This window comes from Pleurodeles waltl, chromosome 4_2 (assembly GCF_031143425.1).
Source record: "Pleurodeles waltl isolate 20211129_DDA chromosome 4_2, aPleWal1.hap1.20221129, whole genome shotgun sequence".
Lineage (NCBI taxonomy): Eukaryota > Metazoa > Chordata > Amphibia > Caudata > Salamandridae > Pleurodeles > Pleurodeles waltl.
Window position 1 is genome coordinate 69312120 of NC_090443.1, and position 15042 is coordinate 69327161.

The following is a 15042-nucleotide window of genomic DNA, read 5'->3' on the forward strand; positions in this document are numbered from 1 at the left end:
CAGTATTCTCTACCCTAAATTTAGTTGGTAAGAGTATTTCACACCCTACATTTGACATATTGGTGTACCTCTATGAGGACTCTCTAGTATATGATACTTAGGTACCCAGGACATTGGTACCCCAAGGGACCCCCATGGGCTGGAGCATGTCTTCTGCCACCCATGGGAGCCCATGCAAATTATGACTACAGGCCTGCTATTGCAGCCTACCTGAAATTGTGCATGCACCTTTTACTCCAGATATTAGGATTGCCTTACATCATAGTCCCTGCACTCTGCTCCTAAAAGTCACCACTAAGGCAGAGTGCATGGTTCTAAGTATGAGGGCACCCCTGCATGAGCAGAGGTGCCCCTACAAACCCCAGGCTCCATTTGCTGACCTTTGTAAGTCCGGGGAATCCATTTTGAGGTATGTAGTGGACTCTGGTCAACACAAGATGTCCCACTATAATGGCTTCACTGAACCTAGTCATGTTTGGTATCAAACATGATGGAATCGTACAGCTACGCCAGTGCCAGTTGCATGATACCATGTACTTTGGGGGTTCCCCAGGGGATACCCCATATCCCCCATGTCTGCCTGTACAGTCTTGCAGGGTCTGCATGCCAGCTCCTGCTACTTCCGACCCCAGACACTGTTCTGCCCTCCTACTGCTGAGTCTAACCTAGGCAGGGGGAGGGCAGAACAAAGGATTTCGTGTATGGGAGACGTATGACCACCTCTCCTTTAGAAATAGGTGTCTCTGGGCTTGGGTTAGGATGCCTCTGAGCTACAAGACTGCTTTGAAGGGCACATTTGGTGCCTTCCTTGCATAAACCGGTTTACTCCAGTGCTGAAGCTCCCGGCTCCTGCTCTAGCTCAAAGCCACACAAAGGACAGGGGAGTGACCACCCCCCTGTCCAGCTCCTCCCTTAGTAGCTCTACCAGGTGGCCACTTGATTATCCCATCTTGGAAATAAGATAAATAAGGGGCAGAGGCCCCTAGAAGTATCTGATCTGTTAGCTTTGCTGGATGATGTTGCTGACCCCCACCCCCCAAAAGGTGGGTCACTGCAGAAAGTGCTGTTCCTGGGTTACTAAAGGGCTACCCTGAGGGTGGGACCCTAGGTTCATCTGTGGATTTGTCTCTCGAACCGTCTGAAGACTCTGCAAGACAATTCTGCAACCTGGACCCCGGAACCGCTGCTGGTCTTCGTTGGAACTGAGAGCAAGACTGTAACCAGTAGGAGGGCTCCTACTGCAACTTTGTTTCCAAGTTGTGCAAGAATTCTGCATCTTCCTTGGCTTTGCATCTTTCAGAGTCACAAGGACTCTGCCTGCACCTAGGAAAGCAAGAAGGAATCTCCCTTGGAGTGAAGGATCACTCCCCTGCATACGCAAACACCTCAGTGACGACGGCTGTTTTTGTGGATCTTGCTGACCCACGGACTCTTCAAGGCTCTACAACACAGATGATGGTTCACCTGTCATCTTTGCATTTGAGAATTCTGTGGTCCCTCACTGGAACTGATTTGCGGGAACCCCTGTGCACTGCATCTGTTTGTCGTTGCCCGAGCTTGTTGGCACATGAGTCATAACACTCGACAAAGTGAGGGACAGGGAGATTTATGGTCCAGTGTACAACCTCCCAAATGTAACCTATAAAAGTAATAAAGTACACTGTTCCAACAATGGAAAGAATGGAGACACAAATAAAGCACAGGGGAACTCTATTGCCAGGAGCAGAAAAGCCCTCACACACCCAATAGGATGTCAAGCTTCATCACTGGGCAAGCTCCTCGTCAGACCGGCACTGCAATGTCTGACGGGTGCCTCCTTAAAAAAGGGGGGCTCTTAACCGGAGATCTTTTATCAAGTATAGTTGTGCCGAGGATGAATACAAACTATAGGCATAGTCAGGAGAGAAGAAAAATAGAGAGTAAAATTGGCTCTAAACCAAAACCATCATATTTAATAAATCAGAAACTGACTTAGGCCAAGATTAAAAAATAGTACACAGAGTGCTGGTAGAGATAATGCTCATGCACTCTCACTTTATGTGATCGAAGGGCGATGGACACTATCCTATCTCCTTTAATACTAGGTCGACATGTTTCGCGTCTTAGGGGTCACAAAGAATCCAATGACGCTTCATCAGGACCAAAAGCATAAACCCAACTTCTCCTTAGAATATTGCATGGACCCTAGTGGGATTCAAGTTAACAAATATGCTCTGGTTGCTTACTCACACCAACTGCACGTCTGGTCAGTCTAGTCAAAAGGTCGCCCTGTGAAATATAGACAAAGGCAATGATACACATACTATAAAAAGTGGTGCATACAAAGTTGTTTAATAGTGTGTGAAAAGCACTATAGGGTTGATGTGCTCGTAGATAATCTGTGCAAAGGCAGAAAAAATAAATCAGTATAGGCTTACCGTCCCAAATTATGATAATGGCTCCCTAGGAATCCACGTGCCCACAAACGGGTACGCAGTACTGAACAAAATATTATAAAAATAGAAAAAACGTGTTAAGTATTAAAGTTTTAAACATCCAGTAATATCAGTTTAATAGTCATGACCCTTAAACATCCAGTCATCCAACTGAAATACCCATGATTCATGCTGGTGGAGTCATGTAGGTATGTATCGTTCAAAAACTAGCAGCAGTCTATCAAATCCATCACCTCCTATCAAATCTAGAAGGACCTGGAGAAAGACCAGCTTGGTTGTGGAGGAAATGCAAAGTTATGGCAAGACGAATAACAACTTGTAGTGGAAACAGAAATATATTCCTGACACCAGCATCACGTGTAAAGTCCGAACGGCAGAAACCACACTGCCTTGCCACAAACAGCATCAATGTGGTGACAACGAAATTTGGCAGCACAAAAATCATATTGGAAAAGTCAGTCGCGAGCGACTACTTACTCGCGTTTTTCCTGTCAATGACCAGGGACCTACCCTGGGGCCGTGTTCCTGCAACAGGCAGTTGAACGCATCCAGAGCTTCAATCATGAGACCTCCTAGCTCCAAGAAGCCACAGCCTTCAGCACTCCACAGCTCCAAGAATGACATCCTCCCTGCAGCTCCTGCGATGTGGGCATCCATCTATTCTGTGCTGCAGAGGCCTCCCAGCGGCTACCTGTGCCCAGTGCCAGAGGCCCTCCTGGGTACTGCAACAATTTCTGCTGGCTCTCCTGCTTGCTGAGGGCTGGCCCTGACTTATATGTAAAGGCTGAGTCTCCTGGACCTTGCTGGTCCCCAAATCCTGTATCACTGCATGCAACACTTTCTTGCATTTCCTAAGTCTTGTTGGTGGTTCTGCTGCTTGGGCATCTACGGGTGGTCTGGACTCTGTCCCCTCTTTCCTTAGGTCTTCTTCTTCCGGAATCCACGTCTGGATTCCACTCACCTGGTCAATGGGGTCACTACAGCGGCTGGTCAGTTGAGGCCTACTTTGACTTTAACAGGAGTTCCCGAACCAACTTCACCCCTATGCACCTGGGCTCCCTGGTGTAGGGTTTCCACGGGTGGGGCACTTTTGATCCTCCCTTGTCCCAATGGATTTCCTTAGGGGTCCTCTGGGAAGGGTACTAAATCTCAAAAATGGCAACTGCATCTTCCCTGTGTTATCATATGGACGCCTAACTTGGGTTATCATATCTGCTTGAGGAATCCTATCTACTTACCTTTGGTGTTCTAGTGCTTCCCCAGTCCTGAGGGCACATGGGTGGTTGTTTGGATTGGTAGTGACTCTCGCATTCCATTTACTTAGTATATGGTTTGGCCTCCCCATAGGGGCCCATGTTTTTTGTGCCTGTCCTTAACTGTTTCTGAGTATATTTTTGTGTGTTCATATCTCTGGTTATTAGGTATACCAAAGATAGTTTAGTGTTTGTGTTATAATAAATACCACTGTATTTGTCTAACACTGATGTGGTTCTTTCTTGTGCGTACCTCACTGACTGACCTCTGTGTTATTTGCAACTGCTTTACACTAACAGCCTTAGCTGCTCTCCACAGCTACCCTTTGAGAGCTCTGGTTATTGAGAACCTCTTACACTATCAGTAAGGGTTGCCTGACTCAGTACAGGGTGCAACACCTATAGGCTTTTATAAGCAGGGGGTTGACCCCCAGAGAGAAATGTTGGTCCGCTATGGAGAGGGAGGCATTTGCTGTGGTCTGGGTCCTTAAGAAGTTGAGGTCATGCCTTTTTTGTGCTCACTTCATTGTTCAGACAGACCACAAGCCCCTCTTATGGAAATCCAAAACGTTTGAAGTGATCCATTTCCCTGCAAGGGATAGACTTTTCAGTGGAACATTGACCTGGGAGTAACCATGCCAAGGCAGATGGACTTTTCAGATATTTCCACTTAGAAAAAGAAAACTCACCTGTGTAAGGCTAGTGTTATCCTCTGGTGGGGAGGATTATATAGGAAAGTACCCCCACTTTCTGCCTGGTGTCAATGTGTTAAGACTGCTGTACACTAGTATTCTGCTAACCCGTACCCCAGTGTCCGTGTTCACTTCCTTAAATTTACTTGGTAAGAGTATTTCCCATCCCACCATTGACATACTGTTGTACCCCTGTAAGTCCCTAGTTTATGGTACTTGGATACCCGGCGCATTGATACCCCAGGGAACCGCCATATGCTGCAGCATGTATTATGCCACCCATGGAAACCCATGCAAACTTTGACTACAGACCTGCCATTGCAGCCTGTGTGAAACGAGGCATGCACCTTTCACTCCAGATATAAGGATTGGCTTACATCATGGTCACTGCACTCTGACTATAAGTCACCCCTAAGGTAGGCCCTTCAACCCGAGGGCAGGGTGCATGATTCCAACTGTGAGGGCACCCTTGCATGAGCAGAGGTGCCCCTAAACACCCCAGGCTCCATTTGCTATGTTTTGTAAGTGCCGGAAAGCCATTTTGAGCTATGTAGTAGACACTGGTCAACACGAGATGTCCAACTACATAATGGCTTCACCGAACCTAGTCATGTTTGGTATCAAACATGTTGGAATCATGCAACTAAACCGATTCTAGTGGGACTTACATGATACCATGCACTCTGGGGGTTCCCCAGGGAATCCCCCATGTCTGCATGCCAGCCCGTGCTGCTGCTGACCCCAGACACTGTTCTGCCCTCCTGCTGCTGAGTCTAATTCTGGCAGGGGAAGGAAGAACAATGGATTTCCTGTAGAGGAGAGGTGTGGCCACTTCTCCCTTAGAAATTGTTGTCTCTGGGCTTGGGTGGGGGTGCCTCTGAGCGCTACCAGACTGCTCTGAAGGGCACATTCGGTGCCCTCCTTGCATAAACCGGTTTACTCCAGTGCAGGAACTTCCAGCTTCTGCTCTGGCACAAAACCACACAAAGGACAGGGTAGTGACCACCGCCCCTGTCCAGCTCCTCTCCTAGGGAGGTGTCCAGGGCTCTACCAGGTGACCACTTGAATCTGCCATCTTGGAAATAAGATGAGCCGATGCCCCTGGGAGCATTTGACTGGTTAGCCCAGCTAGGTGATGTCACTAACCCCTCTGTGCAAGACACTTCTACAACCTGGACCCCGGAACCGCTGCTGGTCTTTGCTGGAACTGAGAGCAAGACTGTAACCAGTGGAGGGCTCCTACTGCAACTTTGTGTCCAAGTTCTGCAAGAATTCTGCAACAGTGTGTCCTCCAGAGTAACAAGGACTCTGTCTGCACTGAGGAAAGCATGAAGGAATATCCGTTGGAGTCACTTCCTCGCATCCACAGTCACCTCAGTGACGATGACTGGTTTGTGGATCCTGCTGTCCCACGGACTCTTCAAGGCTCTCCAACACAAGTGGTGATTCAGTGGCTCTCCAGAAGTCTGACCTGTCTTCTTTGCATCTGAGAAATCTGTTGTCCCTCACTGAAGCTGCCTGGCTGGAACCCCTGCGCATTGTGTCTGTCTGTGGTTGCCAAGGCTTGTTGGCTCTTCAGTCCGAAGACCTCCTAGCTCCAAGAAGCCCCTGCCTCCAGCACTCCACAGTCTCCAAGAATGACATCCTCCCTGCAGCTCCTGCGATGTGGGCATCCATCTTTGCTGTGCTGCTGAGGCCCCCTGTGACTCCCTGTGCCTGCTGCCAGAGGGTCCTCCTCGGGACTCCAATGTTTCCTCCTGGCTCACCTGCTTGCTGAGAGCTGGCCCTAACTTACCTGCAAAGGCTGAGTCTCCGGGTCCTTAATGGTCCCCAAATCCTGCAACAATACTTGCAACGCTTTCTTACATTTCTCAAGTTTTGTTAGTGTTTCTGTTGACCACTGACCCATCTGCAGTCTGACGACCAGTGTGGGACAGGTTGTGAATGACTCCTGGGATTTTCCTTCATCGCCTCCACAGTTGTACTTCTTCAACCAACATCCAACAGGAAAGCATTACCAAGAAGGGTGGGCATTGCCCTCCTGCACCGCCTTGGCATCTCTGGGTGGTCTGGACTCTGCCCCCCTTTCCTTAGGTCCTCTTCTTCTGGAATCCACACCTAGGTTCCACTGATCTGGACCAGGGCCGCCATTGACGTCAACAGGAGGATCCAACACAAATTTTACGCACCTGAGTTCCCTGGTGTAGGTACTCCTATTCTCTGGGTATCCCCGGGGGGGGGGGGGGAGGGGGGGCTTTCTTGTACCTTCCTTGTCCCAGGGTCCTCTGAGACCAGTCCTAAAACTCGAAACTAAACCACAACTTCCCCATGTTATCCTATGGACACCTAACTCTGGGTATCTGGGAAATCCTATCTACTTACCTGTTGGTGTTCTAGTGCTTCCCCAGTTCTGAGGGACCTTGGGTGGTAGTTTGGGTTAATAGCGACTCTCACATTCCATTCACTTAGCTTATGGTTTAGCCTCCCCATAGGGACCCATGTTATTGTTATGCCCGTACTTACCTATTCCTGAGTATATTTTTATATTTTCATATCTCCGGTTAGGAGATATAACAAAGTTAGTTTAGTGTTTGTGTTATAATAAATACCACTGTATTTTTCTAACACTGGTGTGGTTCTTTCTTATGGGTACCTCTTTGACTGACCTCTGTGATATATGCAACTGCTTTGCGTCCTCCTGGATAAGCCTTGGCTGCTCTCCACTGCTACCATTTGAGAGCTCTGGTTATGTAGAACCTCTTGCACTGTCACTAAGGGTTGCCTGGACTCAGTACAGGGCGCCTCACCTATAGGGGTACACCATATACTGAACCAGCCTCCTACAGGGGTGCAGTGAGTGTCATTCACTAATAACTTTGGCACATCTGCATTCAGTTTGGCAGCTAGCAAATTAATCCCAGGTGTAAGCCCTGCAACCAACCCCTGATGGACACAGCTGAAGGTGGTTGGGTATAGGGCCTGGCCAAAGGCTGTACAGAATGTATACATGGCAGGCGTGTGCAGTGGGTCTTTGGGCACAGGTCCTGGTTTTGCAGCCAGCCAGTGGCCGTGCTCAGTATTGCTTGGGTTCCACGGCTAGGTGGGAATGAAACTGTGTTCAGCAGTGGTTCAAAAGTAAATGTTTTAAAAACAATTAAATTCACTCTGAAAAGACAGTTAAAAATTGAGTTATGTTTGAGGTTCAGACACGTAAACCCACTGACATTCACCAGTAAATTTAAGAATGCCTTCAACAAATGAAATAGTTGAAGTTGTCCGAAATGAGACATACACAGACGCATGTGTGCACACACACCCAGACACACACACACGTACACTCTCTCTCTCTCTCTCTTGATCTCTCTCTCGATCTTTCTCTCTCTAGATCTTTCTCTCTCAAATACTCTTTCCACAAAACCAGCAATTAAGCCGTTCAGCCATGGTTTCTTTGGAGAAGCAACAATCCACATTGCAACATCTCATCACTGTCTCGCGTCAATGGCTTTATTGCTGGGTTTGTGGAGAGGATACTTAAGTTTAATTGCTAGCCATATTGTAATACTTAAGAAAAACAGTAAAGCTCTTTAAACGAATTGTCCACCACAAGCAGTATGTCTCATTAAGCAAAAACACTCCCAAAATTTGCAACTTTCATTTCAATTATTTCCTCTATATGCTCTCTCCCCAGCCCTCTTGTGTATCGACCTGCATAACGTATTCCAGATAGCTAAAATTGGATTATTCATGATCAAACTGCTTGACCAGTAGCTTAGACCAGTTAACAAACAAACAGTTAAGTGATGGTAGCCCATACCACCTTGTACCAAGCTCTAATAGAAGATTGGCTTTAGGACCCAGCAATGCTCTAAAAAAAGACAGTCTTCACCATAGGAGGGGTAACTGATTTCCATATAATGACAGTGTCCTTTTTGGCTTCAATCCTAGGCCAAATCACCTGCTTGTCAAACCTACCAGAAACCCTTGGGAATTCACAAATGTTTTGAAGAGGTCATTCAGACAGTTTTTGCAGAATTGTGTTTCTTTGCTTTGTATCCGTAAATATCTCAACTTTGCCTTCTGTTAGTAAAGCAAAAAAAATATATATATATATATAATATATATATATATATTTTTTTGCTGTTGTATGGAAGCCATATTGGTTGAAGTAGGTGTCTTCTCTAACTTTGATCTCTGTTTTATTTGAGTCTGTAATCTTTTAATTTCACTCTAACCAGAAGTCAACTGTGCCCACTTTGCTAATTCTGGGAGAAGGTCTTCGTCCTAGAGGAAATTTGCGTCTGACTGAGCTGTACTAATGTTTGAGCACTGGTTCCTGAAACCAAGCTGAAATTAATGAAGTGTTTCTTTTCATTTAAGAAGTTGACGGCACTCCATTTGCTACTTGATTTTTTTTTTAGATGTTAAACTGTGCAGTTACGAGACAGCGTCATCACTCAGCCCGCTTGATGTTCCCATTGTTCCTCCACCCCCTGATGTGACCAGTTGTTTGGATGACTCCTCCCAGCTCTCTTCGCAGTTGGACGAATCTCATCTCCTGAGCTCAGAAGGGCTAGAGCCCTTTGGGACAGATTTATCTCGAGGTACGTCTAAATATGTGAATGCCTATGTTTACTGTACCCCTCCTTCAGAGCAGTGGTTTTAAGATTGAGATTGGATTCGCAAACTCTTTAATTTGTGCATCCTCCAATGCACTGCCTTGTTGGAGAGGACCAATGATATGCGGCATACAATGTGAATCATGTTAACAAGCTCTCTGACTGCAGTTTTGAGTGACTGTTTGAAGAGATGGATTTCTCAAACATCTTCTTTAATGTGCACCATTTTGCCTCATTCAAAATAGTCAGTATTTGCTCATAGCCACTATACAGCATGTTATTCTACTGCATTTACTGTAATTTCCTGCCAGGATATTCTGTTAAGATGTTTGTGCCTAACCCTGGTGAGTCCTGGCACACTAGCTGGGGTGCTCTGAGTAGTGGTGTCCTGTAATTTCATGCTGAAAGGAACAACTTTTAATGTGGCAAAGTTTTCTCTAGTCCATAGCTGACAGGGGGTCTTCCTCCTTAGAAAAATGTGATGCTGTGTTGTTGGCAACAGCTCTCCTGATTTATGTATTGGTATAGACAATGGATTGCTGCAGCATGGGTGCAAAGAATAATTTCAACAAAGAAAAATCACCGCCACAAATCAAGAAGTTGCAAAGATCCTTCGGTGCCTCAACCTGCCTAGTTTTCCTAGGGTTCCCCTTACTAAACCCCAGAGGGACACAGTGATTCTCCATTGGGGTACTCTAATTGATAGCCATAAACCTTGAATGATGCTCTATGGCCTTTACTATTTTCACTTACTCAGTACATATGGGGCCCTTTTAATGTAATTAGTGGTGGAAAATAGGTGACAGCTGCTGTCTTTAACAGGCCTGTTTGAAATGAAATGAAAATAAAATGAGGTTAGTGAAGCTAGACAGGTAACTGCCCCATGAGGCTGAACAGTAACACTTTTCCCTTAAGGGAGTCTACAGTTGAAGTTAGCTCAGTTCTCTTTTCCGTTTTCCGTAATCATCATCTTACCTATTTGACCTTAAAATCTATAGAACTTCACCACCCCATATCCCTTCGAATCTAAGATGGGACAGGAACTAGGGGTTTCTTTTTTGGGTTATCGGGTGGGTTAAGGGTGGTTGAAGTACAGCTGTGCCAATTGTTGGGGCGCACAGCGTGGATGGAAATGGATTGGGTTCCATGCAACTACTGAGATTACTCTGGTGAGTGCTGATGGTGTTGCAAGGCTTGAAGTATGTTTGGCTTCTATATTTAGAGAAGAGAGGTCCGGGTGATAGTACGGCGAGTGCTGTAGCCAATGCAGGGCGCATATCCCACTTGAACTTCCCCCAATGGAATGTACGGGAGTTAAATGACGCCAGAAAAATTTGTAAAGTGGCCTTCTTGCAGAAAACTTATCTGACCATGGCAGGGGTGGTGTTGCAGGGAGGGGACATCTCCATCTGGCTGCCCACCCCGCTACTAGCCACCTCCATGTGCACTCCCACTCCCCTACGCAGTCAGTCCTGACGCTATGCTCTTGCAGCCCACCGGTTAGTGGCTTGGGTACGTCAAGGACCCAGTGGTGTTGCTGTCTCCGAGGTGGGACTCCTTAACAGGGCCCCCAGTCATATGCCCCACCTATGTCCTCAGGGAGCAGCAAGGTACATGGAGGAATATTCAGCCCAGTCACATATAGAAACCCACAGTAGACAGTGCGTTTAGGCACAGGTCCTGTGGGCACTGAATTTAGATGGGTCACCTGCTGATGGAAAATGTGCCCGATTTACAGTGAGTCATGGATAGGCACCCTTGCAAGGCCACGCTCCCCGGCCTACCCTCCAGCACAAGAGTATGGCCTGGCCAGATACCACAGCCTGCAGATGTGGTAATCAAAAGCCACACAGAGAGGCACTATGATCAGATGCTCGTGCCCCCCTCAGCCTTTCCGCACTGTGCGTTGCAGTACCTTTGACAACTCGGCCAGCTTCATTGCTGCCAGGCCGCGGCACACATTGCAGCAGTCCAAGTGGGGCTTGTGACATTGCAAATCCAGCACCTTTGGGGTTGCGTCCCCCAGATGGCCCTACCTGCATGCCACTCACCGCACAACTCTGGGGTGACGGGGGGGGCATGTATCCAACCATGGCTGCCAGGCAGTTCCACGCTTCAGGCATGCACTTCGGTACCCCGCATGGCCTCTGACCAGCCTTGCAGGTCCCGGTCTCTGCGGCTGTTGTTTCTAAACAAGGTCCGGTGGCCGGGCCAGACAGGTCTCCTCCTGGACATCAGCATGGGTGGCCGGAGATGCAATGACTTCCTCCCAGGCACGGGTGGAAAGTGCAGGTACTCAAGCAGGGTTGCGCACCAGACCGCAGGCCACGCTTTATGCCTCATGGACTGTTCGCAGTCTCTTCCGCGAAGCAGGCAGCCCAAGGTGGCTTCAGGGTCATGGGTGACGATGTGCAGCAAAATGTTTGGTAGAATTAGTAGCACCAAGTTTACAGCAGGCAGGGCAGCATTGCATGTAACTCCGATAAGGTAGATGGGCACAGAATTATTTAGGACTGTGGATGCGGCCGAAGGAGCTCGCCTAGAAGGCAGCCTTCTTCAGGGCAGGCAGGCTTCACTCCCCACCCCTCGACTCCTCTTTCTTATGCCACGGTGAGATCTTAGCCTATTCGTCACTTATTTGATGTGTATTCCCTTTGAACCGCTTCACAGCTGTCCTTAGCAGCTTCTCACCCTTAATACTATGTTCTTTGTCGCTGTAACATCAGTGAGTGAGTGAGCTTCAGGCTCTAATTTTTAACCCGTTGAACAGTACCTTGTTTCCAGGAAAACTGGTTCTTGGATTCGAGCATTCTTCTTGCTGAAAATTGTGATGTTGTTGTTCTTCGGTCAGCCATCACCCTACTGGTGTTTCATGCTTCGCCGAACCCCTCTAAGGAGGATCCCTTGGACCCCTAAAGAGTACTAATCTGTTACTTTGATTGCATCAGAGAACACTGGGTGGACAATCAGCTCTTTGCAGGGATTACCGGGGGTTAAAAAGACGAGACCACACAAAAACAAATCATCTTATTCTAGATTGTACTCTGCATTAATATCTGCTATGCATTGGTCGTAAAAGAGCCTCCAGCAGGGCTCCTACCTCATTCCACTTTGTTCCAAAGCCGTTACCATTGGGTTTGCATGTTGAGTTCCTGTCTTAGACTTCAACAACTTGGGCATCATTCCATACGTTCATGAAGCACTATCTGGACAGCCAGGTTCATCGAGAAGGCCATTTTGCCTGCTCAGTCAATAAGGGATTTTTGGTTGAGTCCATTCACAGCTCCTCCTTCAAATATGTACGGCTTTGGTACCTACTCAAAAGGTGTGGAATCTGCATTTCAAAGTCATTATCAGAAGCTCAAATTGCTCACCTTGGATAACACTCTTTGTGGTAGAGATTCACTTTAACAGCACTGTTCTGTGAACTGGACTCCAGATCCATTAATAACATCTCAAGTCTAGGAACCTGCAGTTAGATGCAGTCTCTACCCGAAAGAACATGATCAAAGATAAGTAACTTGTTTGTCTTGGCTGAAGCTGCACTCTGCTTCAGTCTCCACACTTCTGTAAACCACACACTCAGACTCTGACAATGCATTTGCCTAGCAACTGCCTTCCAGTACTCCAGATACCTTTCATATCAGAGACGGTTCAAAGCCATCCAGCTTTTAGTTATGATGGTGGGGGAGAATTCATCTCACAATATAATGACCCTATTTCTAAGGACCTATAAGAGGCCAGTGGGCTGTACACAACCCCTAACATGGGACTGGTCTCTCGTCTCTCACCCACTCTGTCCCTTTTTAGCCCTTCTCCGGAAAAACCTGCTTTATTTGCCATGGTATCTTTTCCCACTATCAATCCAGAAAGAGAGTCAGAAGCAATTGAGGCATTTGGAAAAAGGATTAGTTCTTCCTCTAGTCTCGCCTTGCGGTCTGCCATTGCCAGCTGTTTGCTGGGAAGGTACAATCATGCATTGTGGACCCAGTTGCCGAGATGTTGCCTGCAGTCCTGGAAGAATTTAGGGCCAGATGTTCAAAGCTTTTTTCTGGTCGTAAATGGTCCAATTTCTCGGAATCTGACCTTTAGCAGAAAAAAACAGATAAAAGCTTTTTTGGACTTACTATTTATTTTGCGGTTTGGTAATCTAATGGGTTAGCGGGTCGCTGTTAGGAAGGTGTCCCTTCCTCATAGTGAGTCGCAGGGGGATGTATGAATGTTTTGCAACCGGAATGAGGTTGCAAAACATTAGCAGTTTACAACCATCTTCAAGTTGGTGATAAGTCATTCGCAAATGGGAGGGGATCCATTGGAGTCCTTTGTCAATGTGGGTGCAAACATGTTTTTAAGAGCAGGCAGTGGTCCTTTGGACCTCTGCCTGCTCTTAAAAAGTGAAAAGAAAACTTTTCATTTTTCTTTTTGGAATGCATCCCCTTTTTCTTTAAGGACAAGACCCGCATTACAAAAAGAATTGCTTTATTGAAAAAGCAATCACAGACATGGTGCTTTGCTGACCCCAGCAGACCACCTTCCCTGTTATTGTAGCCATTCACAATGGGTCGCAAATTGTGGCCTGCCTCATGAGTATTGATGAAACATGTCCATTTGCGACCCACTGCGAATCGCTATATGTCTCTTGAGACGCGTTAGTACATCACAGTTTGTGATTTCCTAATTGCGAATTGTTAAGATTTGCAATTAGGAAATCACAAACCAGAATCTTTGTACATCTGGCCCTTAGTTTTAATTTAGCATGGACCATTCAAGAGGGCCAGGATGCGGCCAAGTATGTCAACCGGTCAGGCCTAGACACAAGACTGCTTAGACAGAACTCTTGGCACTAGCATGCTGCTCCAGCGTCATGCGAGAATGACATCCAGAGGCTTTTCAGGTGATGCTCATGCGTCCGATATGGATATGCCTTTTGGTGGATCTTGTCTCTTTGACAAGATTCCAGGCTGTGGCGTTAAGCACTTTAAAGAGAATAGGGCTAAAGCATGCGCCTCATCTTTCTTCACGTGGAAGTCAGTAGACCTAACAATTTCACCCCATACAAGGCACCTCTATGGGTTTCGCCTTTAGACTGTGTCAAGCCCACCAGCCCCACAGTAGGCACGCTGTCCTTTTGGGATAGGGGATCTAGCTGACAGTGTCCAGGGCAGCAGAGACAATGAACTTTTCAGTCCCTGTCCCCTTGGGTAGCAGCATCCAAACCACTACAGTTTGTCTTTAGCGGCACACTAGCTCCCACTCCCCACTCCTTGGAGGCAGGGTCAATCATTTTCTCCTCTGGTGGTAAGCCATAACATCCAACTGTCCAGCCTTGCAGATAGAACAAAAGGGTTACACCCTGCCATTCCTTTTTGCCCAACCACCTTTTCACCTACATAAGAGTGGCTTTGAGAGGACCATGTGTCCATTTTGCTGCAGGAAGTTCAAAGTCTTTTGGTGAAAAGAGCTATAGACCGGGTCCTGGCCTTGGAGATTGGAACTGAGTTTTGTTCCCATTATTTCCTAGTGCAGAAAAAGGACAGAGGCCATAGCCCCGTTTTAAATCTTCTACCTTTCAGTTCCTTCCTATACCAGGACAAATTCAGGATAGTGATGTGGGCCAGGTACTATATATCCTTGATCCAGGAGACTGGGTGGTGGTGTTTGACATGCAGTACACCTATTTCTATAGACCTGTCATGCAAACCCACAGGAATACCCTGCGATTCAAGGAGCGCCAAGAGCATTTTCAGTTTGACGTGCTCTCTTGGCCTCACAAGTGCCCTTTGGGTGTTCACAAAGATGATACCCGTAGCCGTAGAGTATCTTTGGAGGTTGGGAGTTACCAGTCTTGCCCAACCTTGATGATTGGCTATTGAAATCAACTTACAACAATTCTGTCATGGACCACCTCTAGATTACACCAAACCCTTTATCATTGGGGTTCTCGATCAACATGCAGAAGCCAAACCTGACTTCTTGCAGAGGCTCCCTTTCATCTTAGCCATTCTTGATGATGTTAAATATCTGGCCTTTCACCCCTGAAATGAGT

General features: G+C 47.0%; 1 protein-coding gene across 5 annotated transcripts in view; it reads left to right on the top strand.

Annotated features, from left to right (window-relative positions):
• The window catches only part of BAZ2A (bromodomain adjacent to zinc finger domain 2A), an 867588-nt gene that overhangs the window by 131841 nt on the left and 720705 nt on the right, over positions 1-15042 (top strand). For all 5 annotated transcript variants that reach the window (XM_069230685.1, XM_069230689.1, XM_069230688.1 and 2 more), the window contains one exon: positions 8799-8981. In XM_069230685.1, the coding sequence (XP_069086786.1) occupies positions 8799-8981 (183 nt within the window). The remainder of the gene's footprint in view (positions 1-8798; positions 8982-15042) is intronic.